Source organism: Camelus ferus, chromosome 13, assembly GCF_009834535.1.
Source record: "Camelus ferus isolate YT-003-E chromosome 13, BCGSAC_Cfer_1.0, whole genome shotgun sequence".
Classification (NCBI taxonomy): Eukaryota; Metazoa; Chordata; class Mammalia; order Artiodactyla; family Camelidae; genus Camelus; species Camelus ferus.
The window spans coordinates 23,563,531-23,582,536 of NC_045708.1; the positions used below are offsets into that span (position 1 = coordinate 23,563,531).

At 48.2% G+C, this 19,006-nt stretch overlaps 1 protein-coding gene across 1 annotated transcript in view; it reads right to left on the reverse strand.

Moving 5' to 3' along the window:
• Positions 1-19,006, reverse strand: part of CSMD2 (CUB and Sushi multiple domains 2) — a 473,825-nt gene that overhangs the window by 117,023 nt on the left and 337,796 nt on the right. Inside the window, 5 exon segments of the mRNA XM_032495868.1 lie at positions 468-581; positions 2,080-2,196; positions 2,675-2,869; positions 13,261-13,448; positions 17,170-17,308. Of these exon segments, the coding sequence (XP_032351759.1) occupies positions 468-581; positions 2,080-2,196; positions 2,675-2,869; positions 13,261-13,448; positions 17,170-17,308 (753 nt within the window).

The window sequence follows — 19,006 nt, forward strand, 5'->3', positions numbered from 1 at the left end:
AATAAAAATATGTATATTGTTGTATTCAATAAAATATATAAAAAATTAAGCCTAAGTGGATATAAAGACTGGAAGGAAATACACTCAATCTTTTCAGTGGTTCTTTCTGGGTTGTTTTTATTTTAATTCTCTGTTTACAAAGATTTTGTCTTGCCTCTGTTTCCTCCAAGACAAATACAGTATGTTTATTATTAGAAGAATACGTTGGGTCTCAATATAAACCCACAGGGGACTGCTCCACCACTTAGGGGCGGTGTAGACACAGCTTGGGGTGAGTGTAGCCCTTGAACCCCCTTCTATGTGTGGGTTGTCAGGAGCTGACTGCTGTGTTGCAGAGACAGCACCAGCACAGGACAGACACACACACAAAGGTGTGATCGCACCTGTGGCCACGCCCAGCTCACCGGGCCTCCTGCCCTTCCGCTGCCCCTGTCCCCCACCATCCCAGCGCTGACAGAGCCCAGTACCTGTGTGCGAGCCCGAGAGGGAGCTGAGGAGCCGGGAGTGCTGGCTGTGGCCGTCGTGCACCTCCACCACGTCGTTGAGGGCCGTGTGGAAGAAGGCAAACTGTCCAAACACCACTGTGGAGGAGACACGGTATGGAGATCTCCATGTGGAAGACTGGGTGGCCACGTTGGAGGAAAGCCCTGGGGGTCGGGGTGCCCCGGGCCAGGAGCAGGGCAGCCTCAGAGGAAGTTGTGGGGTCTGGGGACTGACTAACCACTAGCTGAGCCCTTCTTCTGGCTGATTGGCACCCTGGCCAGACCCCAGGCACAGGGATGCGGGGAGCTGGGAAGGGCCTGGCTGGGACTGTACCACATGGATCAAGATGACACTGAGGACTGCACCCAACAGCCAGGCTGGTGCAGGTGGAACTGAGCTAACTCTATTCCTTTCTTCTTTTTTTTTTTTAAATATATTTTTATTGAAGTATAGTCAGTTTCCAATGTTGTGTCAATTTCTGGTGTACAGCATAATGCTTCAGTCATATAGAAGCATACATAGATTCATTTTCATATTCTCTTTCACCATAAGTTACAACAAGATACTGAATATGGTTCCTTGTGCTATACAGTATAAACTTGTTTATCTATTTTTATATTTTAGTTTATTCCTTTCTTTTAAAAAATTTTAAAACATTTTATTTTTTATTGAAGTGTAGTTGATTTACAATGTTAGTTTCAGATGTACAGCAAAGTGATTCAGTTTTTTATATATATATACACATACATACATACACGTATTTTCAGATTCTTTTCCATTATAGCTTATTACAAGAAGTTGATTATAGTTCCCTGTGCTATACAGTAGGTCCTTGTTGTTTATCTATTTTATATATAGTACTGTGTATCTGTTAATCTCAAACTCCTAATTTATTCTTCCCTTTTCCCATTTGGTAACCATAGGTTTATTTTCTATGTCTGTGAGTCTATTGCTGTTTTGTAAACAAATTCATTTGTATTATTGTTTTTAGATTCCACATATAAGTGATATCATATGATATTTGTCTTTCTCTGCCTGACTTACTTCACTTAATATGATAACCTCTAGGGCCTCCCTTCTTTCTTGCTCATCCTACCGACCGCTGCGGGACAAGGCTCTGGCTCTCACATGGGATGTAAGATGTGTGAAGTGGCTCCCAGCTCCCTCACCTGTACTTTTGAGCTCAGCTCCATCGCACTCCTTCCCTTCTTCCTGCCCCTCGGCTGCCCGCCCTGGGTCCCGGTTGGCTGGCCGGGGTCTGCAGCACCTCTCTTCAGACTCAGGCTGTGCTGGGTAGCCCTTGGTGCACCCCTCCTTCCCCCATCCTGCCTGGTTCCTCACTAACCACCCAGCCCTTGGTTTCAGGGGGTCTCACTAGCGCGCTTCCTCCCTGGTGTGTCAGGAGTGTGTTCTATAGCCCACTTCACGGCATCCGCGCTCAGCTGTCCTGTGCGGGAGGCTGTCTGCCCATTTCCACCACAGGATTGGATAAATTGGGAGTGGAATTGGGACATGATTGGGAAGGGCCTAAGGAACTGGAAGGAGTCAGAAAATATAAATGAACAAACATTAAAAAAAAAAAAACAAAAACCATACCATAGTCCTTGGGCACGGTGACAAAATACAGGCAGATCTGTCCACTGGTGTAGTTCTGGGGGTAGTTGGGGGACAAGACCACGCCATCTGAACCCACATACTGTCCTCCACAGGGGGCTGAAAGAGAAATCAGGTGGAGGGCCAGGTGACCCTGTGGGCCTCTCATCAGCTGCCCATCCTCCATTCTGCTCACTCCCAGCCTGAGCTTCCGGCTCCTGTAGCTGACCCAGATGCCCTTAGAGTTAGCCTGCCCCGCTGGCCTTAGTTTTACACATCTGAACTCTTGGAGATTTTCCCTAGGTCAAGGAACAATCTCAGGGTCACCTTTAAACTCCCATCTCCCTGCTGTGGGCTGCTGGCATGTCTGGGAGCCACTGTGGAGGACATCGATTTGAGTGGGGCTGGGGATACTATGTGATCTGGGAGAGATGCCCCATTTTCAGGGACGGGTACACCTGGTGAGTTCCCAGCCATTCTCATTCACCCAAGGAGCCCTCCTTAGAGGACCATGTCATGCCCCACCTTCCTCTCGCTGACAGCCCCTCCTGCCCCTGGCATGCCCTCGCCCCCTCCGCCCCAGCCCCGGCCCCACCACCTGTGCACACTGGCCGGGGATGGTTCCACACGGGCTTCCCATCGGGCCCCAGGATGCAGCTCAGGGTGGACGAGCCCTCCACCTCATAGCCCCCATGGCAGTAGTAGGTGATGGAGGAGCCCAGCTTCAGGTCGGATCCTACTCGCGTGCCGTTCTTGATGGAACCAGGATCGAAACATGACTCCCGTGGGTTTTCTGGAAAAAAAGAACAATAAACACACACACACAAACACACACACACACACACAGAGATTGCTCATTAGTGACCTAATTCCAGGGCACAGTGCCTATGGGGAGACCCTGATTCTCATTAGCCACAGAACACGTGGGGATTTGGGACTGATGGTCCTCAGGTCTGGAAACCTCTGTAACTCTGGTTAGAAAGCTAAGGCTGGAAGTCATGTTGGAGAGTGAAATTTCCCTTCTTGTCCCCACATTCTTGCCTGACCTGAAAAGGGGAGTGTGGCAGCTAGACCTTTGAGGCCCTCTCTGCCCCCTGATTCACTCCTCCCTGGGGAGGCAGGACCTGCTCTGATGGGCGGGAGCTGACAGTCCTGGGATTGTATCTCAGTTGTGACCAAGTCTCCGTGCTTGGGCACAATCCACCCCTTTGCCCATCTCTGACCCCTGCACCCATCAGGGCAGCCTCCTGGTCTTCTGTCTCTGTGGGGGAAGTGGGGCCACTTTTGTAGATGACTTCTCCTCATCTCTTCCTTTCACCGACAGCGGTGCTGCTGGCTGGGCAGGAGGAGCTGGCACTGGCTTTGCAGGCCGTCATATCCATAACTTGCAGGCACTTCTGAGTGTATGGGTACCGATATTACAATTTAGGAAGAAACTAGGACAACCACTTCAGCCTCTGGGATAAGTCCAGGTCTCCAATACAGTTTTCCAGGGCTTTGCACTGGGGGTATTGAGTGCTGGCTGGTTTATTAAAACAGCAGTATTTTTCCATTTGGTTACTGAAGCTTATACGTCTTCCCAATCAGGCATATCATGGATGTTTCTAATAGGCATCCACTCTGTCCCTCTGCACTGGACAAGAGTGAACTTGATGCTGCCTGAGCCACTGAGAGTATTCGTCTGGGCCCCGGATCTCTGGAGGAAAGCACTCCACAGCCTCCCTCACCAGCAGCTGGAAATTCCGAGCAGATCTTGGGAGCCGATGTTCACTTCCATCCACTGCTGCCTTTCCACATCCTCCTTGTTCCAGAAGCACTGATGGTCAAGAGGCCTGTCATCAGGGTTGGGCAGTGTCAGGACACAGCTGAGGGTGGCCAGTATCAGGAAAACGCAACGGAGTGTCAGGGTTCCACTGGAATCCTGGAGGCTACACTGTGGAGGAGTCTAAGGATGGGGATTCACCAAGAGGTGCCGACAGCCCTTGCAGAAGGAACCAGAAATTCAAAGAGCAGATTCAGGGAGGAAAGACCCAGAACAGAAGATGGATCAGAGTTCAGAGATGAGGAGCTCAGGAGGAATTTTGCTGAGGGCTGCCCTTGTCACCTGGGTAACTTTAAGCTACCTGTACAAGAGGCAGTCACAGCTTGAAGGTATCGTTCAGCGCCTATCAGCCTGTTGACTGATGGGACAGGACCCTGAGAGTCTGTGATCCAGCCAAGCCTAGCCACTCTTGCATCTGAGCCCTTATGAAGGCCCTGCTCGCTGTCTTTGCCTATAGCTTGGGGGAGGGGGTAGTCCCAGATACATTACTCAATTTAAACTCAAGTTGGACCCAGAAGATGGTCCCTCACCTAGCAGTGGACACCTCAGTGTTTTCTTCTTGTGCCCTGTGATGTTGCCTTGGCCCCAACACCAAATCTGTCCTCCCCCAGAGCTCAGTGGCTCTGGCCAGAATGCAACTGACCACTGGGTGGCCCATTTGTGAACTGCAGAGATACGTGTCACCACATCTTATATTCCATCTGTCTTTTTTTTTTTTTTTTATAAATTCAGAGTGAGCCAAAGCTTATTTGAAATTCAGAAAAATTAAGCAACTTAGAACCAATTTCACACAGCTCATAAGAGGCAGAGCAAGTTGTCAATATCTATTCCTTCCTCCCTTTGTCCTTAAATAATGGAACCGGATTCCACCCAGAGTATCAAGATACCAACTAATATCTACACCTTCCAACCTCCCAGGCAGCTGATCTGGTCAAAGAGATGTAAACATGGTCAGGTCAGATGACTGCCTTCCATCTAACTCAGAGTAAAAGCCCAAATCCTTACAAGTCTACAAAGCTCTGCATGTTAGGCTTCAGTCTTCCCTCTGTGACCTTGACTGCTATTGTTCCTTTGCTAACTTTGCTCCAATCACCTTGGCCTCTGTGTACAGAACATCCGCCCATCCACATGGCTCCCTTTTCACCTTTCAGGACTTAGTTCAGTAGTTCACTGTCTCTTTCTCATTGACACATTCCTGACCAGCTCTCTAAAATTGTGCTATTCCTCTCCCCAACACTCCCCACCACCCTTCTCTGCTTTCTTTGCACTGCGGTCATTACTATCTCATGCACCATATAGTTACCTTATGTTTTCCTATGTCCCTCCTCTAGTATGTAAGTTCCATGACTAAGCAGTTTCCCAGTTTGGTTCACTCTTGTGTCCAGGGCCTGGCATATGACAGATGCTCAATAAATATTTCTTAAATGGATGCATGAGGGGCTTCTAGAAAGTCTGCTTAAGGGAAGGTGACCCAGCTGAGAGAATGCTCATTGACCTTCCTTCTTTCCTTCCTTCCTCCGTGCAATTTGGAGCTTAGACGTGATGGCTGGAACTCCAGTTGCCACTCTGGATCCTGAGATAACCTTGAGGATGGGAGCCACGTAGCACGGTAGAGCAGAAAGACAAAAGGGGCCTAGGGGGAGTCCTCCAGCAGCCCAGAAGAATAGACTTTGACTTCATATTAACAACTGTGCTTTTGAGTGATGGCTGCACTGGCATACCCAGCTGGGTATGTCTGCCCGGAACTTCACACTGTGTCAGAAAGTCCTTTCCTCCCGTTTCCTCCCGTCTCTTTCCTCCTGTGTGACAAACTCCTATGCTTTTCAAGGCTACCCTCTCTGAGCAAGTGTCCTGAACGCTGCCTTCTCTCTGGTAGAATTTGATTTTTCTTTTCTTTTTCTTCTTCATCTTTTTTTTTTTATTGAAGTATAGTTGATTTACAATGTCATGTTAGTTTCAAGAGTACAGCAAAGTGATTCAGTTATACATATATATGTGTGTGTATGTGTGTGTATATATACACATACTCTTTTTCCCGATTCTTTTCCATTATAGGTTATTATAAGATATTGAATATAGTTCCCTGTGCTATATAGGAGGTCCTTGTTGTTTATCTATTTTATATATAGCAGTGTGTATCTGTTAATTTGAAGCTCCTAATTTACGCCTCCCTGCCAATTCCCCCTTTGGTAACTATAAATTTGTTTTCTATGTCTGTGAGTCTATTTCTGTCTTGTAAATAGGTTCACTTGTATCTGTTTTTAGATTCCACATATAAGTGCTATCATCTGATATTTGTCTTTCTCTGTCTGACTTACTTCACTTAGCATGATAATCTCTAGGTTCATCCAATGTTTTTCTTTTCTTGATTATAGCACGTATGACATTATTTTGGTTGGTAAATGGGTAAGTCTATTTCTTTCCAGTGGGTTCTGAACTCCTAGAAGACAGGGATCAATCACTTGTTCTTCTCATAACTCTGGCAACTGGCACAGAACTTGGCACTAGGGCTGGCCCTACTGGGCACATAAGAGGGGCTTAGGAAATGGATGCTGAATTGATTGGCTGAACACGCTTAGAAAATGAACAACCACCTCAATGATTCCACCTACAGATTCTCTTCTACCAGTCCTCACATGTCAGAGCAAGAAGAGCTCATCCTGCCAGGCATGATCACATTAATAACAGTGGCAGGGATAATGATGATGATAATGGGCCTAGACACAGGAAGATCACTTCATAATTCGCAAAGCACTTTCCAATCTGTTATCTTATTTGTGTCTCACAATAGCCTCTGCAGCAGGCAGGGCCAGGTATGCTCCTGTTCAGATTAGAGATGAGAAATATGTTGATCAGAGAGGCTAAATGAGTTTTCCAAACCATTCAATTATTAAGAGATAGAATTAAGACCAAAACCAGGTCTTCAGTTGGCTAAACCAGAGCTCAGCTGTGGGTGATAAAACTAAATGACTAGAACAGTATCATGATAATAATAAATTAACCCTAAGCACTCAAATGGGAAAATTAAAAGAACCAGATTCTCTTTGTCCTGGTTGATAAGGCCCATTTCCAAACACTAATAGTGAAAGCAACAACCCAAACAGTAAGGAACTGGTTAAAAAGGTTGGATTAGAGCCACTCAATGAAATACAAGCAACCTTTAAAAAGAATGGCAAAAGTCTTCAAATATTGATATGGAAAGATGGCCAAGATCTATTGTTGGGCAAAGCCCAAAACAAAGCAAAAAAAAAAAGAAAAAAGAAAAAATCCAATCCATGCTGCAGATTAGTATATACGGAGTGATTCCCATTCATATAGAACAGGGATCTGCAAACTACAGTCCACTGACTTGCTGCCTGTTTTTGTAAATAAAGTTTTATTGGAACACTCATTTGTTTACATATTGTCTATGGCTATTTTGTTACAACAGCAGAACTGATGGCAACAGAGACCATCTGGCCTGCTCAGCCTGACCTCAGGTATGGGTTTTACATTACTTTACATAAATGCCTGGAATGAGATAACAAACCATTAGTATTGGCACTTCAGGGGAGATGTTTTGTTTCAGGGGAGATGTTTTATGGGGAGATGCTAAGTTTTTAGAGTACATCTTCTGTATTTGAATTTTTCCAACAAACACATGTGACTTTTGAAATCAGTGTCAATGACGAGGTTTCCATTTTGAATGTTGAAGGAAAGACCATGGCAGAGATGAGTGGTGGCGGTGGTGATGGTGGCGGGGAGCAGATGGGGAAATCTGGTGATGACTCCTTAGCCCACAGGGTTATTTCCAAGGGCTTGAAAGAGAAAACAGGTACTTTTTAGCACCTTTTGGTAAAAGTTGACTCACTTTTGCCTTTCCTGGGTTATTTCAGATTGTCTAACACCTGCTCTGAACTCTTCATCCCTCTGTCTGAAGCCCTTCCCACTCCTGCTCTTACACAGGGGGCTTCCTCTCAACCTCTAGGTCTCTGTTCACATTACCTGCTCGGTAAGGCCTTCACTTTCAGCAACTACCATCCTGAAGGGGGCGCCCCATTCCTCTTCCTCAGAGTAGTTGGTTCTTTCCTATCTTCTCATGCTTCTTGCTTCTTGCTTGTCTACTTATTTACTGTCTGTTTCTCTCCTTACCTTTATGTTACCTAAGGGGTGGGACCATGACCCTTTTGCTCACTGCTGCACCCTCCACATCCAGCACAGGCCGTGGCATGAAGTAGGAGCTCAGTAAGCACTTTTTGGATAAATGAATGATTCCTACACAGGTGCTTGGATGTCCTAGCCTGTCCCTGCCCAGGAGGCCACCACACCTGCGGGAAGATGTGAATAAAGGTCCCCATCCCTCACTGGCCTTGCATTCTGCTGATTTCTCTGGCCTGGGAAAACATAATAAACCTCCCTGGGACTCATTTTTAATAATTGTGTTCAAAGGACAGGATCCTCCTCATCCCCTTTGCACCCTTCTAGCAGAGGGCAAAACTACCCCGGAGGCTGAATTCCGATGAGAAGTGCCCCAGAGCATGGTCTAAGAGAAATCCACAATTGACAGGATTGCATTCAGAATCAGCTCTTAGCAGGCCTGCCCAAAGATGACTAAGACAGTACAGCCACCTTCCAGGGGCGACTGAACCAAGACACCTACAAACCGACCCATCTTTGCCTTACGATTAGGTGGGCCTCCAAAATCCCATCTATGGTAGAAATGCCTGTCAGTCTAGGATGTGAACTCCATGGAGGCTGGGACACTGTTTTGTTCCCTGTTCTGTTTTCAGGCTCTGTAACAGTGTCTGGTCCATAGCAGGTACTCAGTAAATATTAATCAATTAACCAATGAATAAAAATGCCTGATCTGCCCTTGCCCTTTATGCAAAAGCCTAATTCCATAGCACTGCTCAGTGGACACCTGACTTAAGCCTGGTCAATCTGATGGTCCTCTGGGATTTGGAACTGGGATACAAACTGGGAAGTGATTCGAAGCCAAGACTGAGGCAGCCCTACTTGTCCTAGGAGAATGGAGAAACAATGAAAATTGGTCTGCAGAGGGAGGAGAATGTAGCCAGGACTCAGAGAGGGGCAGGGCAGAGACCAAGCGGTCCTGGAGATGGAGGAGGAGAATTTCAACCTCCAGTTCTCCCAACCTGATTGTAATCCCCTTGGGAGGTCATGCTTCCTGCCCTTGGACTCTCATGTTCTAAAAATGTATTCATATATTCAATTTCTTGTGATGGCCATAATGGAAAAGAAACTGAAAAAAATATATGTGTATATGTATAACTGAATCACTTTACTGCACACCTGAAACTAAGGTTGTAAGTTGACTATGTTTCATAAAAAAAAAAGAATAAAAATATTAAAATAAAAAAGATATTCTTTCTGGTGTTAAGTTAGAGTGAGTTTTTATCATCTGTATGGTTAAAATACAGAATGCTTTTCAGTTTGAACCAGCTTGGCTGTTAGTTGTTTTCTTATAATAAAGACTCCTTTTTGTCTCAAGTTGGTTTGAGTGTTTCTGTTTTTCACATTTTTATAATAAATTACCCCCTTTTCTGCTTACATTGGTCTGAGTGAGTTTCTTGATTTGAACTAAATGATCCCTCACTAAGATGCAACCAAACTGTTTCTGCTTCCTCCTTGGCAAGTTGGCAGGAAATGGGGAAAGGCTCCTGGTCTGCCTGCCCTGGATCAGAGGAGGGCTGACCTGGGTCAGAGGAGGTTTTCACTGGGCTCAGCCCAGCGGGGTCTGGCAAAATCTCTCCAGGTGGGTCCTCTCACCTCCCAAAGCAGAACCCTGAAGCCACAGCTCCTAGGAGACCCAGAAGCTCAGCATTAGTGGAACCCTGGATCTCTCAAAAGACAGGATTCTGCCTTTGGACAGAAGATGGCTTCCAGATAGACGAGGCCAATTACTCTCTTCCTAAGAATCCAGGCCTGTCTCCATGTGCAAGTCCTCAGTGGGCAACTTCTCAATCTAAGGTGTTCCACAGACTCACAGAGTGTAGTGTCTCAGTTCTTTGCCATGGACTGGAGAGGTATATAGGACACACATCCGTACATATCACAAATTCTCATGTTATACATAACCCCCACGCCCACATAGATATGTGTACAAAATATCATATTTGCACTTTCTATCTCCCATAGACAGAAATGAATGTGTAGTTCATTCTATCAGCCTAGCCCCACAAAGAGAGGTTTTCCCTTCCTAACAAGGTCAGATCAGATGAAACATCCATCACACGTGAAAAAAGGCAATGAAATGAAAGAGGGTGAAACAAAGCATGTGTCAGCGGCCTCCGGGCACTGGGGCCCTGGTAGGTGCTGTGCTCATTTACCAGTCCTCACAACCCCTCCATACAGTGTCACTGCCCCTCTTCGACAGATGAGGAAGTGTTGCTGAGAGAAGTTAAGCAACTTGTTTAAGGCCATATAGGTAGTAAGTGGTGGTGGTCTCCCCTACATAGACACTGAACAAAGGGGGATACTGTCAAGGTCCTGGGATCTGGTAGTAGGGGAGACCTATTCCAGGAATCCAGGGATCCTGAGATACAGAGAAGGAAACCATGGGGAAAGACAGGGTGTTCCTGGGTTCCACCAAATGGGCTGCCTGACCAGAGGCTGGGGACAGAGTAGAGGGGTGACTCATGTTAGGAGGTGTGCAAACTGAGAAGGCAGGAAGGCAGCTCCAGGTCTCACCAGGTATCTCTCACCCCAACAGACACATTTCTCTTGGTACTTGCACCGTGCACCCTCATAAGGAGGTGGAGGGTGCATGGCTGGGCTGTGCCCCCCTATTCCTTCTCCCCAGCAACTGGCCTCCTTCAGCTGCTTGGCTGGCTCAGATGGCCTTATTCCCTGGGGTTGTGTTTTAGATCTGAGGACCCCTCTAGAGATGGTCTTGGGTCAACAGCTGACAGTGCAAGGGGCTTCTTTGGGGAACAGGACCTGGAAGTATGGCTCCAGCACGTGGATTCGTGAAGATCTGGGGGTGAGGTGGTCACAGCCAGGCTGCCATGAACAAGGTGACTGGGAGGAAGCTGAGGAAATTTCTGCCCAGCAGCTACTGTATCCAGGGATGGTGAAATGCAATCATCTTGTAAGAAGGCTGAAAGTGGTGACATTTGGGGTGAAAATTTTGGAATCTCCACCAAGTAGAAAACCCAGGTGGGACGAGTCAGATGTGGCTCTGGTTGCTGCTAAGCCTTGGCTGGAGGTAAAAGATATCACTTGTAGGGGCTCCAAGTGCCATGTTTATGTGACTTCTGGCTGTGCTCAGCCACTTGAGTGTGAATTTAATAGAAGGGGCAGTTTTGCTAGGTTTGTGCAGTTGAGCAATCAGGGGACAGGAAAATTGAGGGTACGGATGAGAGAGTGATTAAAGAGATGAATAATAAGAATGATGATGATGATGACGATGACGATGACGATGACGACGACATGGCGTGGGGATGGCGGTGGGTGGAGTGATGGGGGTCCCGGGCTGAGTCTAAGTCATGCCCTCTGTTGGGTTCCACAACATGTGATCGAGTTTGTTGATATCAGCATGTGGAGACTGAGTACAGGAGGTTTACTGAACGGTGGGTGTCTGTCGAAAGAAAAGATGGCAAAGTATCCATTTCCCAGGCCAACCTCACGAGGAAAGATGATCGTGGGCAAAACATTCCTTAACTTGTACACCGAGCATCTTCTATAATGGTATCTGATAAATAGCAGGCAATCAAGAGTCACGAGGATTTTGATGTGATGATGGATGCAAAATGCTTAGGACGGTGCTGGCTGTTGGCAGATGCTAAGTGAACTATAATTAGGATTGGGATTATTTGTGAGCTCATGTGACATATTCCCGGGAGTTGCCACACATATTTAATTAAGGGACACTTCACAAGGTTGCTGAGGTCCTGCATTATGCGAGTGGGGGACACGAGCCAGGAACTTCTTAATTTTAACTGGTAATGTAACCCCGTTTGTACACACAGGCTGACGAGGCCTGGGTGAACTTGGGCTGCAGGAGCAGTAACAAAATCGATCATCTCCAGAATATCTACAGTGTTTAGTACACACTGGGCATCGTCCTCATCTGTGTCATTTCTGTGTATAAAATATCTTTTAATTTTAATCTTCTGCAACAAAACTATTATTACCACCATTTTATAGATGGAGAAATGGGTTCCCGGGGATAATAACTCGCCAAGCTCACAAATCAAGCAAAGCATGGAGCTCGGAGTTGGCTTATGGGGCCTGGGATCATCAGAGAAGAAGAAGTCAAAAAGAGGATAAGAGAGTAGAACGAAGTGGAGTGTGGACTCTTCTTGGAGCTGCTACGACCTGACCATTAGAGAATGTCTGGAATGCCCAGGCCGCAGATCAAGGCCTTTATTCCTGGACTCACTGATGCTGCTTCTGTAGGAATTAGTCTGCCATCATTTGATAGACGAAGAAATGGATTTTTTGAGAGGTTAAATAAGATGCTCAAGGCCACACAACCGTTAAGTAGTAAACATGGGCCCTGCACCCAGCTGGTCTGACAGTCTATGCTCTAGACGGGGTAGAGACCACGGCCTGTTTTCGTAAGCAGATTTTTATTGGAACACAGCCACGCCCATTCCTTTATGTTTTGTCTTTGGCTGTTTTTGTGCTGTAATAGCAGTGCTGAGTAACTGTGTTAGAGATTGCATGGGTTACAAGCCTAAATATTTACTGTCTGGTTCTTTAAGAAAAAATTTGCTGACCCCTGCTCTTGACCCCTGCACGATTCAGCTGGCCTTCATTCATCTAAAAGTGGAATGAGACTAAAAGAATGGGACAGCTGGAGGGATGAGAAAACGTGATCAGGAAGTCTCAGAAAGTGTGCAGTCTGTGACAAAGTGCCAGAGGATGGCCAAGGAGTGTCCTTGGGACAGAGGTCCAGGCACTGTGACCTCAGGAGCTGGGTGGGCTTCCACCTGAGTGGTGAAGCTATCCAGGAGGTGGGAGGCTTTGGGGTACAGAGGAAGATTGGGCCTCGTATCAGAGGCCTCAGCAAATGCAGGGGAGATGTTAGCTGATCGTGCAGGCTGAGCTTACAAGACTGGAGAAGGGCTAGGAATGAGGCTCACAGAAAAGGCAGTGAAGAATAGTGATGTGGACACAGAAATGAGGTGTGAGAAGAACACTGGCCCCTGTCCTTCCAGGCCCGGGGTACCTGGGGGTGAGGGACCCAGCTACCCAGAGGGCCGCAGGAAGCCAGGTGCTCGCAGGTGGCAGCGGTGTCAGGATTGGCGTGGGCTCCCTGTGATCCAGTCCCATGCTCCCCTCATGTCACAACGCCTTCCCCTCTACCAGGTCTGGCTGGCCCTGCCTTTGGTCATCGTCGCCACCGGGGACCTTACCTGTGTAGTCGATGACGAAGCCGGCGTTGCTCACGGAAGCGTCGCTGCGGAAGGCCAGGAATAGGCTGTTGCTGCTGCTCTCAATGCGGCCTGGGAGCTGGGAGCCGTAGAAGCTTCCTATGAGAGGGCTGAGAGAGTCCCGTCCGTCGTAGATATGGAGGAAGTCATAGCCAGGCTCCAAGTTAAAGCTGGGGAACAAAAACATCCCGCCCCCACCCCACTAAGGTCAAATAAAGGCTGGTACTGGGCCTCAGGCTCAACCAAAGGCCGGGCCTCCCAGACAGCAGACCCTCCCTCCCACTGGCACCCAGCCCCCAAGACTTCCCGGTGGGGAGGGAGAGGATGCAGTCCCCATGACCACCCAGTAGGGAGGGAAGATGGATAAGGCAGGCTCGGGCAGTGGAGCCAGTCAGTGTCCAGAAGGCTGGAACTGAAAACTTAACACCCTCTTTAAAAAAAAATTTTTTAATTGAAATCTATTTGACATGGTGTGTAAATTTGAGGTGTACAACATGTTGATTGGATACATTTATACATTGTGATAGGATTGCCACTGTAGGAATAATTAGCACCCCTAGCACATCACATAATTACCATTTCTTCTCAGTGGTTGGAATAATTAAGATCTAGTCTATTAGCAAGTTGGATGATTCTACCACAATATTGTTGTCCACATTCACTAGACTGCGCACAGAAGGGAAGTTAGTTATCAGCTCTGCACACTGCGGGATAAGCCAGAGCAGGCCCGGAACCCAGGTCTCTCACCTGCCACTGAGGTTCTTTATACCGTGCTCTGCTGCACCTCCTTCTCTGATGGGAAAGACCCCCTGCGGGGACCCATTCCCAGGCTGGGAGGGGGCTGTTCTCACGGAGGACCCTAGCTTCCTTCCTTTATGCCCCCGCCAGTTCTCAGTTCTCTTTAGGACCTCCTACCACTCCACCCCTGCACCCATGTTGGTGCTTCCTGCTTAGCTATCCTGACCCTAGTCTAGGAAAAAAATCCATTAAAAAACTGTCTCAGTTTAGCTCATTGAATATTAGAGTTCTTGAGTGTAACTCATCTCCTTGGAACGGCTAGAGTGAAAGTGACGGGAAATACCAAGGACTGGCAAGAGTGCGGAGCCACTGGAACGCTCACACCCGCTGTGGGGAGTGTAAATTGGAAAGCTGTTCTGCAGTGTTTACTAGACCTGAACACACGCCTGCCCTATGATGCAGCAACTCCACTCTTAGGGATACACCCGACAAAGGCAATGATACCAACAAAGGTGCGAAGATGGAAACAACAGAAGCAGATGAGTCTGTGGAGAACAGAGTTCCGATGCTAACTCGTTCGCAGCCCAGCCATGGGCTGGGACACTCACATACTCCGTTTGGTTGGACTGAGAACAAAACGGCGGTTCTACCCTTTAGCTAAGACACATGGCGGAGAGAGGAGGCCATGAAATAGCTAGGACAAAGTAGGCAGGGCTGGCAGGATGGGGGTCTGGGGGCATTGGAGGTGGAGCCAGATTATGCACTGGCCTCCCTCCTACACAGCACCTTCTCACATGGGTGTCAGCTGTAGGGTCGCCCCACCATTGCTGGGTGGTGTGGTCTTCCTGCCCCCATAATTCTGCTTCTTCATCTGCTCTTTCAAAGGTCACCAGGGCAGGGTTTGGGAGGGAGTCAGTTTGGGTCACAAATTATGGTTCAGTTACTTCTGAAATGCTGTCCATCTGCCCCTGCCTTCCTTCAATCATCAGATTGGATCTGAGAACACGCAGTATGCCGGGTGCTCTGCAAAGTGCCCAGGACACGAGGGTGTGTCAGACACCACCCCTTCTTTAAGACAGTGATGGATCTGAAGGAAGTGACAGGCATGAAGACGACAGAGTAGTCTCAAGTCTGTATAGGCGGATGGGAACACAACACAAAGTATGTCGGGGAGGATGGGAATGAAGCTTGTCTCGGGACATTGAAAGACCCTTAGCGGTTGGACAAGGAGGGAAGAGGAAGTTGCTGTGGAAGAAGCAGCAGAAGCAAAGTGACAGAGGCATGAACCAGGCCGGAAGCTGCGAGCAGGCCAGTCTGGCTGGAGCTCAGGGCTTAGAAGGGGTGGGGCAAGGACGGCGGGGAACCAAGTGAAGAGGTAGGCAGGGGCCAGATCGCTTGGGAAACTCAAAAGCCTGGACCAAACTACCCCCCCCCCCAAAAAAAACCCCAAACAAACAATTTGGATCTTAATTTATAGAGAAGAGGGGAGCCATTATAGGCTTCAAAGATAAATTCTATGCTTTCTTCTTTCTTTTTTCGTTTTTAAACCAAGGTATAATTTTCACACTGTGAAGCAAGCAGCTCTTAAGTGTACCACTCCCTCAGTTTTGACACATGTATATCAAGACCCAGAATATTTCCACCAGCCCCTAAAGTTCCCAGGTGCCCCCTCCCAAACAGTCTCCCCCCCAACAGAAGATACCACTGAACTGATTTTTAGTTTTATAGATTCCTTTTGTTGATCCTGAAACTTCGTACGAGTGGAATCGTTCATTATGTGCTCCTGTGTGTCCATCTTCTTTGGCTCAGTCTGATGTGCTTGACAGTCACCCACGTTGTTGCACGAGTCAGTAGTGCATTTCTTTTTATTGCTGAGCAGTACATGATCGTATGTGAAAATGGACAACGAGGTGCATATTTGAGCATTTTCCAGTGACAACATCGCTCTGCAGATAGCTAAAGATGAGACTGGCACAAAAGGCAAGATGGGGCAGAGGAACCAGTCTGGAGCCGACAGCAGCAATTTAGATAGCAAACAACCAAGACAGGAGCTGGGAAGACGGAGAAGAGGGGGAAAGAGGAGGAGGCAGAGGCAGCAGAGGTCTCCACACCTGGGTCACTCACGGAAGAAGCAGTGAAGGTGGGCAATAGTGCCACGCCCCGATTCTCAGACTAGAGCTCATCTGAGGGGAGAAGCAATACGCTGTTTCGTACGTGTTGTATTTGAGAAGCCTGCAGGCATCAGACTGAGAATGTCTGATAGTGGGATACAGGAGCTTGCAGCCCAGAAGAAAGTCCAGGAGGGTTGGGGGGGGCGGTGTCTCGAGTTTACAAGAGGAGAGAGCAGTCATCAGAGTAGATGAACTTGTTCAGGAAGGAGGCGTGGGTGAGAAGAGAAGGGGCCGGTGACAGAGCCTGGCAAAGGCTGGAAGCAGGGTCACAGAAGCAGCTGGAGAGCCAGAGGGAAGTAACTCCACAAAAGCTGGAAGAGAAGCAGGGGAAGGAGGGGTGGGGTGACCAAGAGGTGCAGTCCGGTAAAACACGGAAAGTTCTATTTGGTTTGGCAATCAGGAGTTCATGGGTGTCTTTTATCAGAGGGGTTTCCAGTGGAACCATGGAGGCAAAAAACAGATTTCAGTGATCTGAGAGTGAACACGGAGGTGAGGAAGGTGAGGAAGGCAGAGACAATTCTTTGGAGGAGTTTTTGTCTAAAAGAAACTGGGGAGATGATGCAGAAGCTTGATGGGGGAGCAGCTGAGAGACACCTGAGCTGTTCCTAGGCTGGGAGGGTGATGGGGGAGCTGGGTGAGAGCAGAGAAGAATTCAGAAGGGCAGGGGAAAAAGAACCCGGCAAGGCCCTATTTTCTGAATCTTAGCATCTTTGGAGGTTAAAAAAAGAAGAAAGAATAATAGCTACTTCCTAAATGAGCACAAGGCTTAAATCAGATAACAATATGTGTAAAAGCACGGAGCACAGTGCTGGGCACACAGGAGACAGTTCAATCAGTGCCCGTGTCTCTCCTTTTCTAAGTCACCGCCCCTGGAATGAAGACCTCTCCTCACAGCAGACCTGTGTATACTCACCCGGAGACCCGGGTCTGCAACCCTAGCTGCTCTGAACCCTCCATCTCCCACTAGGGGAAAGGTACATACATGTTAAATACCAGGGCGATGACGTAGTCTGGTGAGACGGTCACCTTCCAGTCACACTCCTTGCCCGGTGGGTAGGGTTCTGGGTAATTTGGTGACAGGATGACTCCTGATGGTCCAGTTAGGTCTCCCCCGCAGGGAGCTGAGGAGAGAGGAAGACGAGGGTGAGACTGTCCCCTTCATGTGGTCACCTTTCCATGGGTATCGGTAAGGCACAGCAGAGAAGGGACTGGGTCTGATGGACCTAAATTAGAACTTGGCTCTAGGGTCCAAGGGGAGGGTGGAGTGCAAAGGGTGTGAGGGTTTACCTTGAAGTGATGGGGATGCCTGGAACCGAGATGGAGGAGGTATATATATAGGGAAGGTACAAATGCCACTGCATTGCTCATGGTTAATTTTATGTGATGTGAATTTCACCTCAATAAATTATTAAAAAACCAAAACAAAATACCTGGCTCTGCTACTTCCTGGCTGTGTGACCTTGGGGAATTTACCTAACTTCTCTGGACCACAGTGTCCTTCCTCTATTACAGTGATAACACCTCTTTCACAGGATTGTCATAAAGATTTTGGAGCTATCTGTTAAAGCATCTGGCATACTGTAAGTGGTCAGACAGCACCTGGAGCCATCACTCGGTTTTTAGACACATGAAATATATGGTCTCCTTCCACTGCCTCATGTCCAGTTTCCAGGCGAGCTTTGCAGCTATTTACCACAAATTCCTGTGCACTCGATGTCAGGAGGAGCAGAAGACTATCCTGTGTGCCTGCCAAGCCTGGCTGGCCTCCTACACTGCCAGTACTCTTGGCACCTGCTTGGGGCTGCAGATACCTTCCAATTTTCTAAAAGGCTTTTGTCCAAGAGAGCATGTGTTCGTCAGTTGTATGAAGATATTACAAACCCCCAGTTAGTCCATGGTGGTCCTCCTCTCCTGAAATGACAGGCCTTTCCAGCAGGCGGGGATGGGGAAGGTGGCTGGTGACAGAGCACACTGCTCGTCCAGAGCCCTCCAGGGCACCTCCCAGGTCCTGAGTCCGCCTCTCCCCCAGACGGCTGGGTTACTGCACCGTCGCATGAGGGTTTGATAAAGTGGGGGCTGGAGGTAGCTGGGGCCGTTATCATGAGAAGATGGCCGAGACTATAAATAGGCCTTGGTCTGGAGACCACGGGTCATCATTGGAGGTTGGTGGGCGAGTAAGGCCCGCAGTGAGCCCACAGAAAATCCAAGACTGGAAGTGGAGGTGGGGGCCAAGGGTCCGTCCAAGACCGCACTTAAGAGCGGCCGTTTGCTTGTCCCAGAGCCGAGCTTTATTGCGTCAGGCTGCAGCTTTCACTCAGGGAGTGGATAGCGGGCCGGATCAGCCCCCAACAGGGGCTCTTTACAAAATGGTAGGCCTTCAAACCAGGCCATAAAAGCCCTCCTGTGGCTGAACATAAAACCTGACTTGTCCTAAGAAGTGTGCTTCTTCCCCTGCGGAAAATATACCCCAAGTTCCAATCTGAGTACCAGAGACACTCCAGTGGCCCCTATGAACGTACCCCCCAGACACGACGTACAGCATTTTACATGCATTATCTCATTTCTACCCCATGGCAACCCCATGAGCTACACATTAGTCTTCCTGACTTAGAAAGGAGGAAATGAGGCTCAGAGAGGTTAAGTATCTTGCCCAGAGTCACATCCGTCTGGCCCCAAAGTCCATCATTTCCCCATTCTTCTGTCCTGCCTTGGAATCCTTGGTGGCAGTGGGGGTGGAGAGGACTGTTCCTCCCCCAAGGCTGGGGGGGAGAAGCCCCAGGTGAAGAGCTCCTAGGAGTGAGGACGGTTCCTTGAGTCAG